The sequence below is a fragment of the Taurulus bubalis genome (genome assembly GCF_910589615.1).
Source record: "Taurulus bubalis genome assembly, chromosome: 10".
Classification (NCBI taxonomy): domain Eukaryota; kingdom Metazoa; phylum Chordata; class Actinopteri; order Perciformes; family Cottidae; genus Taurulus; species Taurulus bubalis.
This window is the reverse complement of record NC_136598.1, coordinates 22252362-22273505: the sequence shown is the minus strand read 5'-3', so window position 1 is coordinate 22273505 and position 21144 is coordinate 22252362. Positions and strand designations below refer to the sequence as shown.

Sequence of the window (21144 nt, the reverse complement as noted above, 5' to 3'; positions counted from 1 at the left end):
GACAAGAAACTAAACAAAAATAATCATATTCTTTTATTCTGCAAAGTGAGGATTTTTATTTTTATTATTTCATGTGCTTGGGAATTCCACAAATGTGCTTTATAATAATAAAAAGCTACAATAATATTTTTTCATGGTATCATTTGATTCCTCAACGTAAACATTTTCATCATGTCACAATGCGTCTTTACACAGAAACCTCATCATATCGTTGCATGAAAGCAGGGCATCATAGCGTATCTCATCATTACAATCAACATCCTCCAGTGTCATATAAGCTGTGCTTTTAAAAAATATCTGTAACCTCTATTTTGATCGCTGACGTCTCATTGTTGGTAAGGCTTGGGGCCTTTCAATAGGTCACTCGAGCTGAGATAGGAGGTGTTGCGGGTCCCTGTGTCTCCATACCTCCTTGGGTTCCCCATCAGTGACTCCATTGGGCTGGGAGGTCGGCGATTGGGGGGCCTATCTCCAATACTTTTTGTGGAGCCAGGGTCGGAGTGACCAGGGGCGGAGTAACCAGGGGTGGAGTAAACGGAGTAACCAGGGGCGGAGTAACTAGGGGCAGTGTAACCAGGGGCAGAGTAACTCGGGGCGGTGTAACCGAGGGTAGAGTGACTTAGGGCAGAGTGGCTAGGGGCAGAGTGACCAGGGGCAGAGTGAACAGAGGCAGAGTGAACAGGGGTAGGGGCGGAGAAAGCAGGGGCGGAGTGACCAGGGGCAGAGTGACTAGGGACGGAGCGAACAGGGGCGGATGGAACAGAGGCAGAGTGACTAGGGGCGGAGTGACCAGGGGCAGAGTGACTAGGGGCGGAGTGAACAGAGGCAGAGTTAACAGGGGTAGGGGCGGAGTAAGCAGGGACAGAGTGACCAGGGGCGGAGTAAGCAGGGACAGAGTGACCAGGGGCGGAGTAAGCAGGGGCGGAGTGACCAGGGGCGGAGGGCTTGGAGACAGCTGAAGTACTCAGAGGATCCAGCTTCACAACAGGTTTGGAGGGGAGTGACACATAGGAGACGACAGTAGCACCGCCAGGAGCCGCACCAGGCTTCGAGCAGCTGCCGCTGGGAGCTGAAAGTCCGCCGTTACCCGAGCCTGAAGCTTCTGTTTTTGGCTCGCCGCTCTGCTGACACTCAGGGCTTTCCTGCAATGACATCAACAGCCACCCACATGAGGGATGGTGTACATGGAAAATGGAGTTACAGAAGGTGAAGGGAAGTGAGGGAAGACCATTAGGTTGATTTAAGGCGAAATATTTTTCACATCATTTATATTAAGAGAAAACTTACACTCTTTTTCTTCTTGTCAGTTTCACTTCCTGATGAGCCAGAACTCTGAAGGAACAACAGGGGTAAATTAAATAATTTCACATTCCCATCATCCGATGGATAATCCCATTACACGAGTATTTCACCTTTTTCTTCTTCTTCTTGTCCTTGTCCTTTTTATTCTCCTTGTCACTGCCACTGCAACTATCAGATGAACTGGAGCTCGAGTCCTGCTCAAACATAAAGCATGGAACACTCCATCAACTATGTTTTGTAAAACCAAAAATATGCATACATGTGTTTACCCGTACTCTACGATAGCTTACCTTCTTTTTGTCCTTCTTCTTCTTCTTCTTCTTCTTCTTCTTGTCACCATCACTGCTAGAAGAATCTGAGTCCTTGACGGATGCAAACATGATAATTGTGTTACTGTATTATTAAAGACATCCCATCTTGATATACATAGGAAACTTAAAAATATATTAAGCAAGAGGCTGCGTTGGACAACCACAAGACATTCACATTGTTTTACCTTCTTCTTGTCTTTCTTTTTCTTCTTCTTCTTATCCTTCTTCTTCTTCTTTTTCTTCTTACCGTCATCACTCGAAGAATCGCTGGACGATTCAGAACAAGAATCCTGGACAGAAAGAGAGATGCTAATAATACGCATAGTATTTCATTCACATAGTATTTATTAAATAGTGGTGATGCATCCTTTGGAACAAGCCAAAATAATAAAGTGCAAATAGGAAAAACAATTAATCTGTTTCATGACCAAATTTCATCAAAAGCACTTTTTGCAGGAAATGTCACCATATAACAAGTTGTCAACGACCAAACGTTGTAATTCATATAATCAACCAAAAACTTGGAATGAAGAACAAAGGATGGGATATTCCCACCTTCTTTTTCTTCTTCTTATCCTTCTTCTTCTTCTTGTCTTTCTTTTTCTTCTTCTTCTAAAGTGAAATAAATAGACACGTACTCATGATGTGTTGCCGTTCGTTAAACTTGTAAACTTGCTTACAGATTAATAATTCACTAAGTAGGGACCATAACAGTGTGTGTGTGTGTGTGTGTGTGTGTGTGTGTGTGTGTGTGTCATCTTACCTTGTCATCATCACTACCAGAGGAAGAGGAGGAAGAAGAGGAGTCATCGTCAGAAGAGCTGGACTAAAAGAAAAGATATCAGTCAGTCAAAGAAGTGCATCCTGGTTCATGGAGCATCAGGAGCGTGAAATTAATCCATTAAGTTTTCCCACGTGTTTTACCTTCTTCTTCTTCTTCTTCTTCTTCTTTTCATCTTCACTTTCAGAAGAGGAAGAGCTGGAATCCTGAAAAGAGAGCAGATTAATGCTTATTAACATAAAATAACACACCTAAAAAAAGTAATGCACATGTGTCGTAGACACAAACCTTATCCTTCTTCTTCTTTGTCTTCTTCTTCTTTTTCTTCTTCTTCTTCTTGTCCTCATCACTATCAGATGACGAAGATGAGGAGGAGTCCTGTTAAGAGAGAGCCGAGGATGATATAATAACAGCACAAGTACAAAAAAGTAATATCGAGAGGTGTTTTAATTAAACACAAACCTTATCCTTCTTCTTCTTTGGCTTCTTCTTCTTCTTTTTCTTCTTCTTCTTGTCCTCTTCACTATCAGATGACGAAGATGAGGAGGAGGAGTCCTGTTAAGAGAGAGCCAAGGATGATATAATAGCAGCATAAGTACAAAAAAAGTAATATCGAGACGTGTTGTAGACACAAACCTTATCCTTCTTCTTCTTTGGCTTCTTCTTCTTCTTCTTTTTCTTCTTCTTCTTGTCCTCTTCACTATCAGATGACGAAGATGAGGAGGAGGAGTCCTGTTAAGAGAGAGCCGAGGATGATATAATAACGCTATAATAACAGCATAAGTACACAAAAAGTAATATCGAGACGTGTCGTAGACACAAACCTTATCCTTCTTCTTCTTTGTCTTCTTCTTCTTTTTCTTCTTCTTCTTGTCCTCTTCACTATCAGAGGATGAAGAAGAGGAGGAACCAGAATCCTGTAAAGGGGAGGATGATATATTAACAATATTAAACAATACACATACATAAATGTGATATACAGAAGTTTTATTATACAATCCTTCTTCTTCTTCACCTTCTTCACCTTCTTCTTCTTTTTCTTTTTCTTTTTCTTCTTGTCATCTTCGCTATCTGAGCAGGAGCTATCTGATGAAGAAGAGGAGGCGCTGGAGGAGTCCTATAGATCAGATCAAATATAAATATTCACATTGATATCCACAAACAGACCATTTGAAATCTAGCCTGCACACCAAAAATACTTACTCATGGATCCATTTTATACAAATAAACAAAATGTACCACGATAGTAAAGGACAAAAAGGCACCATACGATATATATATATATATCCCTATTTATTTGTGTGATCTAATTTGAAGAAGAAAAATTAATTAGAAAAACATTATTCCTGCTCTGTATACCTTTTCTTTCTTCTTCTTCTTCTTTTTCTTCTTGTCTTTTTTATCATCATCGTCACTGTCTGAGGATGAGCCAGAATCCTGTAACAAAACAAAGCAACAAAAAAAAAGAAGTGTGATCTTGATTATCCTTTATCATAAGTATATTTTGCATCAGTACATGGTGGTGATACCTATCAACATGTCTCATTTAGTTTGAAAGGTGCAGCTTGTACATCGTATAATCACCTTTTCCTTCTTCCTCTTCTTCAACTTCTTCTTCTTCTTCTCCTTCTCCTCTCCTCCCTCGCCCTCATCATCACTGAGGCGGCCGTCCTCAATGCCGTCGGGGAAAGCCTTTGTTCCCCCTGCTGGACCAGAAGCGCCATTACCACCAAACCAAACAACACTTTATACCCAAGCCTCCAACCTGTGTGTGGTGTTCAAGAGCCTACACGTAGCACACATACCAGCCATTGCAGAGGACAGTTTGCATTCTTCTTTTTCTTTAAGGTCTCTCTTGGCCTGCCATAACAAAAGAAAGCAATGTTTTTTATGTGCATTTGTGCATTCATATTTGGCATGCATACAGCATGTGTGAGTATTTCACCTTGTCAGCAAACTCCTCTTTCTTTTTATCTCCATCAGTCTCACCGTCTGCAGAAAAGTCCAGCAATACAGCATCAACCTCATGAACGCAATGATCGTCATGTGTATTTGTTGGTGTGTTTGTTGACACTCACCAGCAGCTGCAAGAGCAGGAACAGTGAGGAGCTCATTCTGCTCTTCATCCTGCGGGAATCACAAACACAATCAAGCTCAGGTTTACTGCATAAGCTGCACCCTGTTTTTCCTCTAAATGGTGCACTGTATGTACAGAAGCGCACAGTACATGCACACACATAAACGTTTCTCAGAGGGCGTGTGCACTGTTGGAAAACAAACAAAGAAGACAAACCTGACTCAGCATTCCTACAATAATTAAAATGTGTGCAAGGTTTACGAGAGGAGCAGCTTCACCTCTGACCTGAAAACATAATGAATCATTAGAGGCTTCAGGCCTTTTAAAAAGAATAACATTTTCACCTTTTTCTTGTCCTTCTTCTTCTTCTTTTCCTTGTCCTTCTTCTTCTCATCTTCATCACCATCAGAAGATGAGGAGCTGGAATCCTGTGTCAATGGAAAAAATCTCTCTCGATAAAGAATCCGGTTGCCAATCATACAACAATATGTGACATTATTATGTAATCAGCAACACAAGTCATGCATTACACTATTATGTAATTGCCAAGACAACATACAATAAAGTATGTATTGTAATTGTTTATGTAATCCTTCCAATCGTAATTGACACAGTAAACAATAGCAGCACTTTAGACATTAATAATAAGCAAGAGGCTCGTAAACCTCCGCATTGCTTTACCTTTTTCTTGTCTTTCTTTTTCTTCTTCTTCTTGTCCTTTTTCTTCTTTTTCTTCTTGTCATCCTCACTGTCAGAGGAGGAGGATGAAGAGCTATCTGAGGAAGAGGAGCTGGAGTCCTTCGAAAGAAGAACAAAGAACGTTTTGATCATTTGGTAGAACTGACAGATGAAATCCAACAATATTGCAACTGCAAACAAAGTATACCTTCTTCTTTTTCCTCTTCTTCGTCTTCTTCTTTTTCTTCTTCTTCTTTTCATCCTCACTGTCGGAGGATGAACTGTCAGATGAGGAAGAGGCCGAATCCTGGGACAGAGGAAGTACGGTAGATATTCAATAACATAAAATAAATAAATATATATATATATATTAATGTGTCATTCATTTCTCAATTATCTCCATGAAACCAAACTAACGTCGTACCAAAACCCCACCCCTCTTCACTTTTTAAATATAACTTTCTTTGGTGTGTTTGTCTGTGTGTGTGTGTGTGTGTGTGTGTGTGTGTGTGTGTGTGTGTGTGTGTGTGTGTGTGTGTGTGTGTGTGTGTGTGTGTGCATGTGTGTGCGCACTTAGGTTTGCTTATTTAGGGGATTGTTATCTATTGTATTCTCATTTCCATGAAAACAATAAAAACAGAGTTTGAGAAATAAACAGTTATTGTTGTATAAGATGATGTATTATTGAACATGTGTATGTACCTTCTTCTTTTTCTTCTTCTTCTTCTTGTCTTTCTTCTTCTTCTTCTTTTTCTCTTTCTTCTTGTCATCCTCACCATCTGACGAGTTGAAATCCTGAAGCGAGACGAGGACAACAATGACATAATGACAACTTAAAACAGCAAAATGGAAGAAGGTGTATTTAATCTCTCTCACATGTCTTATCATCACACCCTCTGCACACAGCTGTTCCACCTGGCCTTCAGGATCTGAGAACATTCAAGAAGTTAAAATGTAAAGCATGCTGTTTAATAAATGAAAATAATCAGTTACATGCTTTGTCAGCTGAGAGACATTTATTTAATCAAATGGTCACTGCGGCAGAATATAAAAGGATGTGTATACATAATCAACGCATAATCAACGATAATTGTTCAATGTAATTACAGTCATCTAAGTTTTCTAAATGAAATCAATTCAAATCTGTAAGCACAGAGCCTTGTTTTACGACTTTAAGAAAGGGCCAAATGTCGCCGAAAATAAATATCAGAATGTGCATGTCAGAGTTTGACTGACGTATGAGTCTCTTTTGTGTCATCGCACAGTTAAAGTGTCAGTCCAGACCACTATGACTAAATAATGTGCAAATGTGGGCGTCAGGGTGGCTTGAGAGGCCGTGTCATGATGACTGGAAGCTCTGAACAAGCAGGAAGTTTAAACTCAAGTCGTTAACTTAAGTCGCCCTTATAAGATAAGCACGACACCGTCTACCACACATGTAGAGGCTGAGCTCTGCAACAAGCATTGAAGCAATGAAAGGAGAGATGAACTGAAATCAACTTCTTGCAGAGAACCTGAGAAAGGCTTTTTTGAGATCTTGGAAAGCGTACACCCAAACGTACATGGGGTGGGAATATGATAAGCAATATTTGTATTTATAAATGGGAATCCGCAGAACCAGGAAAGGCAGTATCCTCTTGAGAACTTAATATACACAAATACAAATGTTGTGTTGCACTTACTCAATATGATAACATTGTCCCAGACGTACTCTTTCTCTCCGTCTTCGTTCTTCTTCTTCTTCTTTTTCTTCTTCTTGTCATCCTGCAAGGACATGTTGATTCTTTCAAAACAGTATAGGTTTAGACATATTAACACTTTTATTGCACGTCTGCTCGGGTATGAAGCTTGTTTGCAAAGTGAGTGTTGCATATATATATATATATATAAAGATAAAGTCATCCGGTTCAGGGTTGGGTGTCACCAACTAGTTAGACATTAAGAATGATCTGCCTTCAAAACAATTAGATAACAAACATCCACACCCAATGTGGACATGCACCAAAAAACTATATATGAGTGTTGATATGCACAGACTGCACAAGTGACTCTCATTAAACACATACTGGATGTATGAGCATGCAGTATGTGCACTTGTAATGGTATATACTGGATGCATGAGCATGCAGTATATGTACAATTGCAATGACATGCTGTGGTAGATGCAGAAGTTGCTAAACACTTAGTCAATGGGTGTGTCCCTCTCCTGTCAGTTACCACCTGTTATCAGATCCTGGCGCCTCCGCCTACAGTCCAGGGTGAAATGCATTCCAATGTTATGTACACCTACTTTTCCGTTTTCTACTATTTACATATACTTTGTTTTGCTTTTCATGGGCTGAGTCCAATCAGAGGTACACAAATGGGTGTTGGTCCGGTTTGTGGAACGCAAGACATTGTTGCAGTCTCGTGTTCAAAGCTCGTAAGAGCTGAGTCGCTCACTTTTCCTGAATCACCTGATTTTCCACCCACGCCCTCAGTGAGCCAGCAAGGCAATACTGAAGTGGATGAGTTTTGGATTAGAGCTCATTCAAAAGCTGAAACTGTCGACAAATCACGCCTGGGGAAGGTTGATTTGCCATTTTGGGTTTCTAAATATGGTCAATTTAAAAGCCATTCCACAATAAATAGACAATCAATTGTTGGCTTTGACAGTATCCTCACCTGAGGCAGTGACATAGTTAGAAGAGACTAAGAATCCCCTGTGAGCTGATGTGAAACTGTTTGTGCTCAAGGCCAAGGACTTAATTCAGCAATGCTGCAGGAAAGATTTGCGAAGGATTTACATAAACAAAACTGCATCGTGAAAACGTCACTTTGACGGTCCCTTGATCTCCTTTCACAGGAAACATGTTGGTTTCAACTGAGAGAATCCTGGGATGTCAATGCACTTTGCAAAACTAAAACATGTTGCTTGTCCCGAGTGAGTCTGGGGCAGGGCTCTGTGGTTTGGAGATGTTATGGCAGCTACGTGTGCGTGACATGTTAGAGCAAGATCTGTTTGTATACCATGTGATCCTTGAGCAGCACCTATGGCATAACGACAACATACCTCGCTGTCACTGTCTGAAGAGCTGCTGGAGGAGGAGGAGGAGGACGAGGAGGATGAGGAGGAAGAAGAAGAGGAAGATGATGAGCTGGAATCCTGTTAAGAAAGAAGCAGGGAGGTTGTAGATCAAGCCAATTGAACAGGTTTATTTATACCTTCCTTTGTTGGCGAAAGTGATAAACGAGGAACTGAACCAGTGAGTCACGACAGACACGCGGTGCTGCTGGCAGCAGAAGGGAGAGGCACTCAGCAGCGCACAAAAGAATCTGCACAAGCAACCTCGTAATCGCACATGAAAGCAAAAGTTGACAGTTGAGCTGCATTATAAACACATTAAATCAGTTTCTAGTTCTACCCTGTTTGACTGGCTGGGTGCAGACCACACTGCACTTCATCAAGGCAACACCCTCAGGAAGCCATAGCATCAACTGATCTTAGAGACACAAGTTCATCCTGTTGGTCATGAGGAGGCACCGTCCCGACATCAACGAAGAGTTTTCAAGAAAACACTCAATAATGGCGGTCAAGATAAGCTTTTTGAAACACATACTTTCTTCTTCTTTGTTTTCTTCTTCAGCTTCTTCTTCTTCTTCTTCTTGTCTTTCTTGCCGATACCCTCATCCTCGCTGTCCGAGGAGGACAGAGAGCTGTCACATGAGTACAGCTGCTGGTGACAGACCAAAAAGAAAAGGTTGAAATCATATACTATGCCCCTCACACAATCTTTAGAATTCAGCCTGGTGGGAATAATTACACACAAACTGAGATGACAAACATTTACTTTAATGCAATTAATCATTTTGCAGGTGCCAGTGCAGTTCATATGTATATTTGTATGCTATAACTACACTAGTTATCTAGTTATTACTATAAATAATGAACAGTAAAGTCTCTTGAATATCGGGTAGAAAAAAGTAACATAGGCACATGCACCTGTTATTCAAATGATTATTCTGTGCTCCTGCTCACCTTCACATCCTTTGCCGGTTGTCCAGGTTTGCACTTGTTTCCCTCCACCTTGTCCGGGTCTTCAGGCTCTGCTACCTCAGCAAGGCGCTTCAAACCGCCAGGCGGGGCCGCCGCTGGCTGCTGGACACCTGCAGCGCCTGCTCCAACTGGAGCTACAGTACAGGGGCACAGGGTTAGAGACGCACAGCAAGGACTCTGAATCCTAAAAGCTCAGCCGAGGAGCCACCAGTATCTACACACATTATAGAGGATCAGCTGTTGTAGCAACCTGCACTTCCTTACTGTGGAACTTCCTTAAACGGGAGTCCAGACTAAAACATGGAAAAAACATTCATAAAGGTGGTAAATTAATGAAATAGTGTGTGTAGATTGGTTACTTAGTAGTTCCTTTTTCTTTCCATAAATCCAGCCAATTGCCTATCTATTGCCACAATCCAGAAAAGCACCACACCTTGAACAGTAAAAGGCAAGACGACATTGTCTTTGTTTTGTGTAAATACGCTATACCTGTCATAGAAACACCATTACATAAAAAAAGTTTGTTTTACAAATGGATCATTAGCTTTCTTCCTGAAATTGTAATCTGTTGATTAAAGAAAGACACTATAGCCACAATCAAATGAAATCTACACTTTTACAAACTAAGTAGATTGCTAAGAAAAATAAAAAATATATTAAAAAAGACAGCACACCTTTGAGTGGAGGAGGTAAATCCATTAGGTCCTCTGTCCAGGGACACACTTCCCGTCTCACGGACCCACTTGTGCACTTGTATGGCAAGTGTGTACCTGACGATTGAGAGTTTTATGGGTGTGGACACTCACAGAGTGTACATAATCCAAGAGACTTCCCAACACAGGTTTCAAAATAAAACCCACTTTGAAATACAATGTTTGAAATTAACAAATATGTACATTGTATATGCTGTATCTAATGTGCCACCTCAAATGGCATTACTCTGATTCCTGTGACATAACAGCTGACAGTGTACGGTTTTATTTCACAGGCTGTTTCTATGCAGCCGGTTTTATTTTGAAAGCAACAACGTTTTACGCCCAGGTCCTGCTTTGTGTTCTAAATATCTTTCTGCAGGTCTGATACCGTCGTTGCACTCCAATGGGCTGGGCCTGTCAGTGCACAAAGGCACTGAGTGATTAATTAATCCACATAAGTAACAATAAGTTGTTTCCTCAACAAGGCTATTGACAAAACATATTTTTCCTGTGATCCGTACACTAACAGTAACAGTAAGTAACTGTGGCAGACTTATTGGCCTTGTGGTTGGTTTACCTAAAGTCAACGAAAGTTCATGATGCTTGATCATCACGGCCTTCACGTAGACTTTTGCTAATTTGGAGTCAATAAAATTACCGATTTACATTATTCATATATCGAGCAACAACATATATAAATCCCTTTATCGTGCAAGTAGCCATATATGGTAATTTCCCTCACAAAGTATTTCAATGAGTGCCTGATGAAGTGCTACGTTACATCAATTTTAAGTACAATTTTCTAAAATTTGAGGAATAGCAAGTATAACATCTAGAGTTACCTGCCTTGTAGACATATTTTAGGTTGCAGTTCTGTTAGAAGAAAAACTTATTTACTCTTAATCAACTACTGTTTCACAGATATATTGTTAATCATATACTGTGTAAAGGCTTGTGGCTTCTCATTTGACCTCCTCTCCTGTTAAAACATACGCATGCTTTAACAGTGACCTTCTGATGGAGTCTTGAGACTGTGGATGCCTACATGTCTCTGTGTGAAGAACGTGGTGTTCCTTGTTATCATGACCATGCCGATGCAAGCCAATCTGAAGACGTCATGAGAGCTTCTGTGATTGTGTCATTAATGTATTGAAGAGGTATCTCTCTGCTCATTCATGGAGCAGTCCAGGATACGCAATTGATATATCATGTTGTGTTTCTGACTCCGCTCCTCTTTGCAATGATTACATGTCCTGATCAATGATTTTACCACCAGGTGTCGAGTAAATTTTTCTATCGAGTTCCCATGTTTAAAGGAACAGTGTGTGATACTTTGTGTTTGTGGTGAAGCTGCAGATTACAAGCCAGAACATGACCCTCCGCTCAGCCCTCCCTTTGCAAGCATGTCAGAGAACTACGGAGGCCCTCTGGCAGGATCGGGGTCTTTTGGGTTGTATTCCAACGAGGAGCTTCTCATATCAATTCCCTGGTTCAGAGCAGGATTATAAATTATCTATAATTTAGATATAACTAAACATTGTTTCTAGAGCAACAACAGGAATGTTAACAACAGCAAGGCCTCTATATAAAGTAATTTATATCTCACTAGAAACTAAACTAAAATGTCAGTAAAATAAATAACATTCCTGAGGGAAGTTTAAAAAGAATGAAGAACACAGACATCCGATTGCATTCCTCCTGTTCTCTGTTTTAGCTTGTTTGTCAAATAAAAAGCTTTCTTGCTGTGCTCATGTAAACATAGCGATGACGGATGAGCGATAGAGCCAACTGCATTAGGTTTCACTGTGGTTTACATGTTCATGCTTCTTGAACAGGTTTAGTGACAAAGTATAGGCGTTTTATAACAGTAATTAGCAGTAATGAGTGTGTGTGTGTGTGTGTGTGTGTGTGTGTGTGTGTGTGTGTGTAGAGAGAGCAGATGACATGCTCGCTGCAGCATGATAATAAATTACACCAAAGCATTACAAAGTATACTATCAATAGTATAGGGCTTATCATTACTTCAGCCTTTTGAAATACTGAAATATTGTATGTTTAATATACTTGATTTCAACTAGTGAAGTTATTTTTGTAAGATCAGCCAACAGTTTGAGAATGTGTAATTTATAAAACACAAGAAGTCAAACGCAAACTGCAGAGGACGAGAGGCACAAACTACTGGTGGGGCACATTTACCAAAACCTCATAAGAAACAAAGATTTCCTTTACAAAAAAGGAAAGGAGAAGACAACATAGACATCGTCCATAAAAGAGGTTACTGTCAGTGAGGTTACTGCTTCTACGTCAATGAATGGGCATGAAAACTCACGAAAAACTAGAAGGGTTCTAAGGCATATTCTCATGAGCGTGCACAAACATGCAAAATCTAAATGACAGACAATCATTTCTTTCATCAGTTCAGTTGGGACATTGACTTTCACTATATTAATGGTACAATGGTCGTAAAAAGAATTTATCCAAAACTAACTTTAACAATTTAAAAAAGCAACAGTGTCAAACTGTTTATGCCTTGATCGTTTGTTGCACAAGCCCCAGGAGATCGCTAGTTAAGCATGACCCGAAGCTATGCATCTACAAACAGTCCCAACACCAGCAACCAGTTGTACCATAACACTGAGGTGCTACATGAGACTATGTGACCTGTGAGGGGTTCTGACATCAGGCCTGGATTAATCCACCAGGGGCACCTTGACAAGGCAGACTTCAAATTGTCTGTTGTGCTTATAGACTGTACATTTTTAATTTGTACATGTCTTTATATGTAATTATACATTTTCTCCCATGTAGAATGCTCTGATTTCTATTCAAAAGAGACAGTTATATGTGTATATGTGTATATATACACATATAATTTCTTGTTTTATCAAATGTGTAGTCCTGTAGTCCTGTATATTGAGATCATCGAGGCCGTATCACTAGATTTTAACTAAGGCCCCCTCAGCAAGATGGGGTCTCTAAAGCAAGTGTTGCCTTAAGGCGTTATTACTGCAGTGCAGACAGTATTAACAAAACTTGCAATGAATTGAATGATCACAAGCCTGGAGTCGTTGGGGTCCCGGAGGTTTTTTGTGGCCCCAGGGCAATTGACAGCTATTGTTTAGGTCTCAGACAGGAACGTCGATCCTTTGGCCTGGAGTGACCGTGTGTCTCGCCTAAGAGGATATTCAGAGTGTAAAACTTCAGGGTACCATCATAGAAGGGTAGTATACTACTTTGATTTTCCATTCCCTTCCAGCTTCCGTAGTATAACAATTGAGTAAAGTTACCCAGAAACAACCGAATCAGCGCCATTCCGGAAATCGGATTTGGTTTTCAAAATAAGATCAGGGATATCACAATTCAACTAATACATGATTAAAGAACAAACACTGGATCGCATGAGGCTAGTATATGTCATAAGAAACACTCACTCATTACATGTAGAATAAAATAAGATACAAACATGGGCTAATGAAGTCGATACAAGACGACACAGTGATCTTATTTTGAAACATTAAAAGAAACGTTATCGTTCAACGGCGTGAACGACTTGACATCCGCGTATATCACACACACACACACACACGCACACACACACACACACACACACACACACACACACACACACACACACACACACACACACGCACACACACACACACACACACACACACGCATACTGGCGAAGTAGCCATGGAAGTACACAACACTTTTTATTGCCACCTTCGCGTGAACTAACCGAGCTTCTCTTATTGTTTAGACTTTTTTAATGAGCCAACTTTAGCTTAAAAGAAGACAACAGGCGCACGACGGTTAACTTCCTTCTTTAACCGACACACCGCTCCTCCTCCGTTACGGGACTTTGCCAAAAAAAGAAAACTTGCTTTGGAATAATGAACGGTCAGTTCTTTGTCAGCCACTCGGTTGCTAGAGGACCAAAGGGACGCCATGACAGCTCTTTAACTAGGCGTCTAGCCACACTTGCGTGACCATGCCGAGCCAGACGACGTGCCCGGTGTCGGTGACGGTGCTGGCGGCGCTGTGGGTCACTTTGGTTCGGTGCGGCGTTGCCGGGTCTCCGGGGCCGGGATGCGACAATGGAAAGGTGACTTACAATGTGATACCTGTCGATGTCACCCAGTTAAGTCTAGTCATTAACATGTAATAACGTGTGTGTGTGTGTGTGTGTGTGTGTGTGTGTGTGTGTGTGTGTGTGTGTGTGTGTGTGTGTGTGTGTGTGTGTGTGTGTGTGTGTGTGTGTGTTAGCTGTCTGTGGACAGGGACCTGCCTGCGGATGCTGTTTATTGGGACTGTCCTGGGTCTACATGGCCAGAGTCTTCTCAGGTAACTATGGATACAACCTCCATCACTGGCTCAGATGGGATGGGTGGGGTGGGTGCTTCCCTAGACTGGGTGCCAGGAAGTTTAAACAATCATGGGAAAGTAATTGTTGTGGTGAATCCTGCTCTCTGGCACTCAGTCGGTGGTGTAAAGTCAGCTTCTAACCCTTCCCGGTTTATTCAAGTTTGCTCCATCAGTGGCTCTCTCTCTCATCCACAGATGCATCCCAGTGTTGACACAGTGTATGATCCTGTGGTGAGTAAACTCTTTACCGAGCACTTTATTTAACCCTTGGCCCCTCGAACACACTCAAACAAAAAGTGACATATGGAAATGTTTTACTTGCGATAACGTAAACGTCCTCCTCGTCATGTTATTGATGTCAACAACAAAAGGGTGCAAGCGGGACGGCCGCTAACTGAGTGTTGGTTTTAGGAGACTGTGAGCGTTTATAGTGAACCCGGGCGATTGGGCAATACAATCCTAATATGACCCGATTTCTTTTCACTGCAGCTGGCCAGGCAGATCTGCATGGATACATCTATTTCCTACAACCATACCATTCCCAACAGGTAAGACATATAATACAAATGAGGTGGACACGTGCACACACGTATATTAATATGGACACCTTTGTTCACAAAAATCTCACTACAGTGTTTTTGATGGCCTTTACTTCTCTCGGTTGCCGTGCTTTGTATTACTGCAATAAAGTTATCATTGTCATGACTCTGAGGGCTTTTGAGGATGTTGCGATGTGTGTCTTTATTTGTGTGTGTGTGTGTGTTATAGTGGAGCGTACAGACCAGTGAGGGCAGAGAGTGGAGAATACTTGTACTGTCCTCCTCAACGGTGGCTCAATAACCTGCATGTAAGTCTCAACATCTGACACGATTTGCTGTTCTGTCTCCACTCTCACAGTCGTTGAATCAATTTGTCTGCTGAGCACAGCGACTTAACAGAGATTTTAGTTGTTGTAACTCCTGTTAGTCCATTTTTAAGTGATGACATGATAGAAAAGAGTAAACATGTGATGCTAGTGTGGTGTATCTTGTTTAGTTCTCCTTAAGATGCCATATGGCCTCAGTCACCAGTTTTCCTACAGTCCCTTCAGTATTATTTCCCAATCTAGAAATCTGTTTCAACCAGAAATGCATCCCACTGTGGAGTTAAGACACAATCGATGTATTGTTTCCTTGCAAATTCACTTAAGAGTGATACAGGGAAGTCTGCCAACACTCACGTTCTACCTGTTTAGACCTTCAGTCCCAGGGCTGCCACTGAAAGTAGATTGTTTTTAATATCAGGGATTTAACAAACAGCAATGGAGTCAGGGATTTTTTAATTAACGAGCCATTGTAGCCCGTAATACCTGAACGTACTGCCGATCACAGCAGGTTGAACACGTTAGTTTGTAATTGTCAGCTTTTCTTCTCCACAGGGGAACCTAGAAATGTCCCCTTCATGAATATTTTGTCAGCTAAAAAAAACAAAACATACTTAACAGACAAGGAGGGAATACAATATTACTGTGTAGCGCTTAGTCTAAGTTGCTGTGTCGTAATTGTGACATAAATGTTGGTGAGGGGAAACCCTGTGGTATTGATTTTCAATTTAATTCAGTTTATTTTGTATTGCCCAGAATAACAAATTACTAATTTGCCTCTGAGGGCTTTACAATCTGTACACATACGACATCTCTGTCCCGGGACCTCGCATCAGAATAAGGAAAAAGTCCCCCAAAAAACAGAAAAAAACCTTTCACAGGGAAAAAAAGACCTTCAGGAGAGCAACAGAGGAGGATCCCTCTCCCCAGATGGACAGAAGCAATAGATGTCATGTGTGCAGAAGGAGCCCTGATGAAGGCTGATGATGAAGATCATCACACGTGTGCTTGTGTGTGTGTGTGTGTGTGTGTGTGTTTGTGTGTATATTTACCAGCACGGAGCTACTGTGCTGCTCTACCACCCCTGCGCTCCTCTCCGCGAGCGTCTGCTCCTGTCGGTCCTGGCCCGCTCCTGTCTGCCAGACCACATCGTGACCTCACACCCACAGCTCAGCGAACACACGGTGAGACACGCCCGGCCTTTTTAAGGCCCTTTGCTTTCTTTTCTGTTCACTCACGAATGTCTTTGTTGACTTTATCACCTCAGCACAACTGAGGATATCGCTCAATATCGCTCTTTCACATATTTGGAATCGACTAAGCAAGACCAGGCCTTTACCAGGTTTATCGACCTTTATGTTAAGTGTGATGGAAACTTTCACGCCACTGTTTGAAGAGCAGCAGTGGCAGAGGTGACTTTTGTGTCCCCGGTAAGAGTTATTAGGCGATTAAGTGAAAGAGAGTGAGTGGATCCTCACTGTTTGCTTTGTTCAGCCGATAGCCTTTGTGTCGTGGGGTCACACCTTGGAGATGTCCACCGCGGCATCGTCGGACGTCTACGACTGGCTGGAGACCACGGCATCCACGAGAAGAAAGGAGGTTGTTGGTGGGAGCCAGAGCAGGAAGTACAACCTGCTGTTGACCCGGTCAGCTGAGCAGCGCTGTTGTGAACACACAAAAATGAAGGTTCGCAGACATTGACCATGTTTATTTAGATGGTGTCACTTATTATTAATGTTAAATGCGCTCTCTAAGAAGCTGTTGTTGTAAATTCACAGGAGTCTCTGAGGCAATGCTTCGAGCGGACCATCTCCTCTCAGCTGAAGGGAGCCATGGAGACAGAGCCTGAGTCCAACATGAAGAGAGAACGCTTGAAACCAATGAGAGAGAAAGGCAAACGAAGGCGGATAAGAGCCGTCATTAAAGAAATACGGGAGAATGGTGAGGAGGAGAACGAGGGAGAAGACACAATAACACACCTGACCAACAGAACCGCCACCATCAGCAGGACAGAGGACGTCCAGAACAACAACTTCACGATTGGACCATCTACGGATTCCCCTCCAGGGAGCAGGACTCTCTTAGATCCTCCAGGTTCCAGGGAGGCTTCCTCTCAGTCTGAGATCCAAAACACAAATCAGGGCCTTACATCCAGGTCCACGACTCCTTTGGGGACAAATATGTCAAGGACTACACTTCCAAGTGGTTCTCAGAGAAGCAGGCTGACCCTACAGCCCAGTCCGAAACACACCGACATCATAATCCCTCTTGCAGATGGTGTGAACAGGGAACATAACAAGACTGCCAGGCCTAAAGATGAAGATGAAGGTACAGACTCCGTCAAGCAGAGAGACAAAGACTTTGTTAAACACAGCCTGAAAGATAATGTCTCTAAAGCGAACACCGGCGGCACCAGGAGGGATAACGAAGTAGTAGAAGTTAAAGAGAGAGAGTTGGAACACAAGCAAACACACAGCGACACACACTCTCATCACACAAGTGAAGAAAAAAATGCTGTTGATTCCGTTTCCAAAACCCAATCAGAGTCCCAGCCACAGCAACACCAGAACCCGCAGCCGGCCAGTTACCTGCCCGACAGCCCCGCCTGCGACGGCTGCAAAGCAGGCGCCGGCTGTGAATGCAACTCGGACTCGGACGCTGTGAATAAGGCGGTGCCGAGGACCCCGAGGACCGACGAGGCGGTGTGGGCGGCGGCAGCACTGGGCTTCCTGCTGATTCTCCTGACACTGTCGGTGCTTCACACACGCCTGTACCGCCACTGGAGGACCACGCCCAGTCTTTACTGGCGAGACCCCCAGCACGACTACGACAGTGTGGCAGGTAGGCGGACGGAAAGCAGAGAGCTTAGAATCCTGTTAGTTAATCATGTTAGGTTACCCTCAGCCTATGCCACATTTAAGAGATCCCGCTAATTGTGTGTGTGTGTGTCCTCCAGATGTGATCCGCAGGAGGCTACGGATTGCAAACAAGAGGCGGAAACGGGGCAGAAGGCGGGAGTGTGTTCTTCTGCCCAGCTCCTCCAGCTCCGATGAACATCTGTAGAGAAATGAAGGACACGGCCCTCAGAGTGCACCCAGGAGTCATTGCATGTAGAGAAGGTGAAGAGACTCTGTCAATGAAAAAGACTGAAACTCATCAATTAATCAATCTATCGATACAGTATATAGCATACAGCAGCTATTCTTAACCACTGGTGGGCCTTAGAGCGTCATCTAGTGGGCTGCGAAGGTACTGGGAAACTGTTCTAGCAAATTGAAGAAGAAGGAAAAAAGGTAATTTATAAAGCCAGCTAGTTTTATATCTAAATGGGCTTAAGAATTCACAAAAACAGTAATTCAAACACACCGTAGTTTCAATGACTAGTTACGTTTGAATATCCCTGAGTCTTCTCGGTATCTTTCGGGTACCCGCGCTGTTTATCTAACAGCTGGACTGGACCACCTCGATCCAAACAAGTTGCTGGATAACCTGAAAGCTGAAGCTGTATTTCCACATAACTGCTTCAGGGTTAGTTAGATCCTTTGGGTGTAGAGGGATCTGAAAGAGAACCTTTCACATGTATTAGTTTTTTTTTCAGATTGGGACCATCGTCATATCTACCTCTCCTTGTGATTTTCTTTTTTGGACCATCCAAAATGAGCATGGCGTTATGAAAAGACAGAAGACAGAGGCAAAAAAGCATTAAGAATATCTTCAAAAAAAAAGAGGCTGGTGTATATTGATGTGAGCTCACACAACCCTCACCAGTCATGTGGTTCTGGATCAATCCCTTGACCCCTCAGGACATCCATATCAACATCAAAGAGTCCACAGAGAAGCCCTTTGATCTTATGAAGTGATTTATGTTTTTGTACAACTTCTTCCAATGCATCCCATAGTGCACACTCCTTATTGTGCTCTCTCCATTTATTGCAACAATATTTGACAATTCTTCTATTAGAGGATTTATTCTGCTCCATTTCGTCAAAATGTTGGTTTTATTAATAGTAAAAAAAAAAAAAAAGAATGTTGCTTTTACCTGTGAAGGTTTATTATGTGAATATGTAAGTTGCTGTTGTAAGCAACGTTGTGCGCAGTGTGTGTTGCCGTTAAATGGTACAAACATGTGCACGGCTGTGTTTCCAAGACGGTTTTGGAAAGACTTCGCAGGGATTTTCAAAGACGATAAATTTCCCGGCGGAAACGTTGATAGCGCGCAACACAAATATGTTGGTCTTAAATGTGTCATTTTAAGGAGTCGTGATGAAGATAATGCACTGATCAGGAGCGCACACACAATAAAAACATAATTTGCTTGAAGACCTATAATGTAAAATTGTTTCTTATCATGCAGATTCTAAATGCTGTGTAGCCGTGGTCATATTGTAACGACATACTTCTCTTGTGAGGTGGCCAGCGTTTTTTTTCTAGAGCTTGTGAGTGGAAATAAAAGCTGTGGCAGCAACAGTGGCTGGATTGTCTTCATTAGATCTCAGTGTAGAACCTGCTCAACAAAATAAAATGAATGAATGACCTTTAATGGTAGAAATGCCATCTGCAAATGACCATTGAGTGAATGACTAAAAACTAACAAATAAGAAAATAAATGTGGCTTAATGTTATATAGAAAATTAAAAAAAGCTTTTATAAATGCATCAGGAAGTAAACGTTTATAACACATTACAAAGATGTAAATGCACACTTGTCCTTGTTAGAGTGATCATCCACACCTTCAGAAGAAACGTGTACACAGATCCAGGACAATTGACTTGTTTTACTATTTTAATACAAATGTACAGCTTATGAGTTTCCATTACGTTTGACCTCTTTATTAAGTCATTGTTTCGTCTACTTTATACAGTTTTTAAACGTCTTCTGTTAAAAGATAACCCTCCCGTCCCCCATCTCCCAAAGTGTAGCGCTGTGAACAGGCACAGCAACAGTACGGGCCACAGTGCACTGCCGATGGCTGCGTATCACAAGTGTGCATATGTGTGTGTGTGTGTGTGTGTGTGTGTGTGTGTGTAATTCACTGGATGCAGAGTTAATGTTTGTACTTCGTAGAAGGCTTGGTCCAACTGATAAGTTGAGTGTGTTTCTGACGTTGGAGAGTATGTGCTGAATCCTGGACATGATGAAAGTGAGAACGCTAAACATGAACATTCTGACGAGAGGAACCCTACGTAGTGTCCACTAACTCGGGAACGGACCGGGCCATGTGCATTGTTGACCCTCCTCCCGACATTTTGAGATGACCGTAGCGTTTAGCCGAAGTGCGCTTCAGACCTTTCCTATTGCCCCATCCCGAATCAAACCCTAAATCCTGCACACAATGTACTTGAGCCAAGACCTTTGGGGGGGATTGCAACACAAGAAAGAGCAACTCAAGGTCACGCCGCTGAGAAACTGGTGTTCTGGCTCTGTGGTAGCATCGCTAATATGTACACTATAACTACATAAGGGGCTAATACCACAGCATAACCATATTCACAAGACTCAAAAATATCTACAAGTACATTGGTGTCAAGACTGAAATGCTGAATGGAGATGTGGACATCTCCCATAGCCTGAAGCCCACTCGGGCCAACAAATAGACATAAATATCTCGCAGACATTCCCCAACATATAGCTTAATATAAAATATAGCATGAAAATATATGTTCATATATATGGCTCTAGTCTAAGACTTGGGCAATCGTGATTGACGGGACCGGCGTTTCTGCCGGCCCCCTTGTGTGCGTGTGTACTTCTGTTGTTTCAGCAGTCAGTCAGGAGATGATGATGATGATGATGTCCGAAGGGCTTCCAATATCAAAACGATGATACATTTCACCAGGCTTCTGGACATGATCGCTTTTGACAGGGTACAGAAAACAAAAAAAACATTCCATCCTTCCCTACTGTGCGAGAGACTGATGAGCACGGACACCCAGAGACCCCGAGTGACGATAAGAAGGGGAAGTGAGGAACTTAACATGAATAAAGTGGACAGGGACGCGCTGACGGTGGGCTAGCATCAGTCTCTCAAAGTGTTCGG

The 21144-nt window shown here is 42.2% G+C and overlaps 2 protein-coding genes across 2 annotated transcripts; one reads left to right on the top strand and one right to left on the bottom strand.

Moving 5' to 3' along the window:
• Positions 1-26: 26 nt before the first annotated feature.
• LOC306742888 (uncharacterized protein) lies at positions 27-9966 on the bottom strand. Its single transcript, XM_079225334.1, is given in 28 exon segments — positions 27-1142; positions 1288-1332; positions 1413-1496; positions 1593-1664; positions 1799-1903; positions 2169-2225; positions 2377-2439; positions 2538-2600; positions 2683-2772; positions 2857-2949; positions 3031-3126; positions 3219-3311; positions 3410-3511; positions 3754-3831; positions 3979-4100; positions 4200-4254; positions 4340-4386; positions 4473-4521; positions 4816-4899; positions 5153-5276; positions 5278-5456; positions 5852-5944; positions 6026-6078; positions 6832-6913; positions 8202-8294; positions 8749-8865; positions 9168-9319; positions 9860-9966. Coding segments are annotated over 28 exon segments (3132 nt in total). The 5' UTR covers positions 9885-9966; the 3' UTR covers positions 27-326.
• A 3896-nt stretch (positions 9967-13862) lies between these two features.
• Positions 13863-19562, top strand: tp53i13 (tumor protein p53 inducible protein 13). The gene is made up of 9 exons (XM_079224901.1): positions 13863-13985; positions 14147-14224; positions 14441-14476; positions 14735-14793; positions 15014-15092; positions 16163-16291; positions 16602-16793; positions 16886-17948; positions 18064-19562. Exons 1-9 carry the CDS (start codon positions 13872-13874, stop codon positions 18168-18170), a joined length of 1857 nt encoding a protein of 618 aa, XP_079081027.1. The 5' UTR covers positions 13863-13871; the 3' UTR covers positions 18171-19562.
• Positions 19563-21144: the final 1582 nt, after the last annotated feature.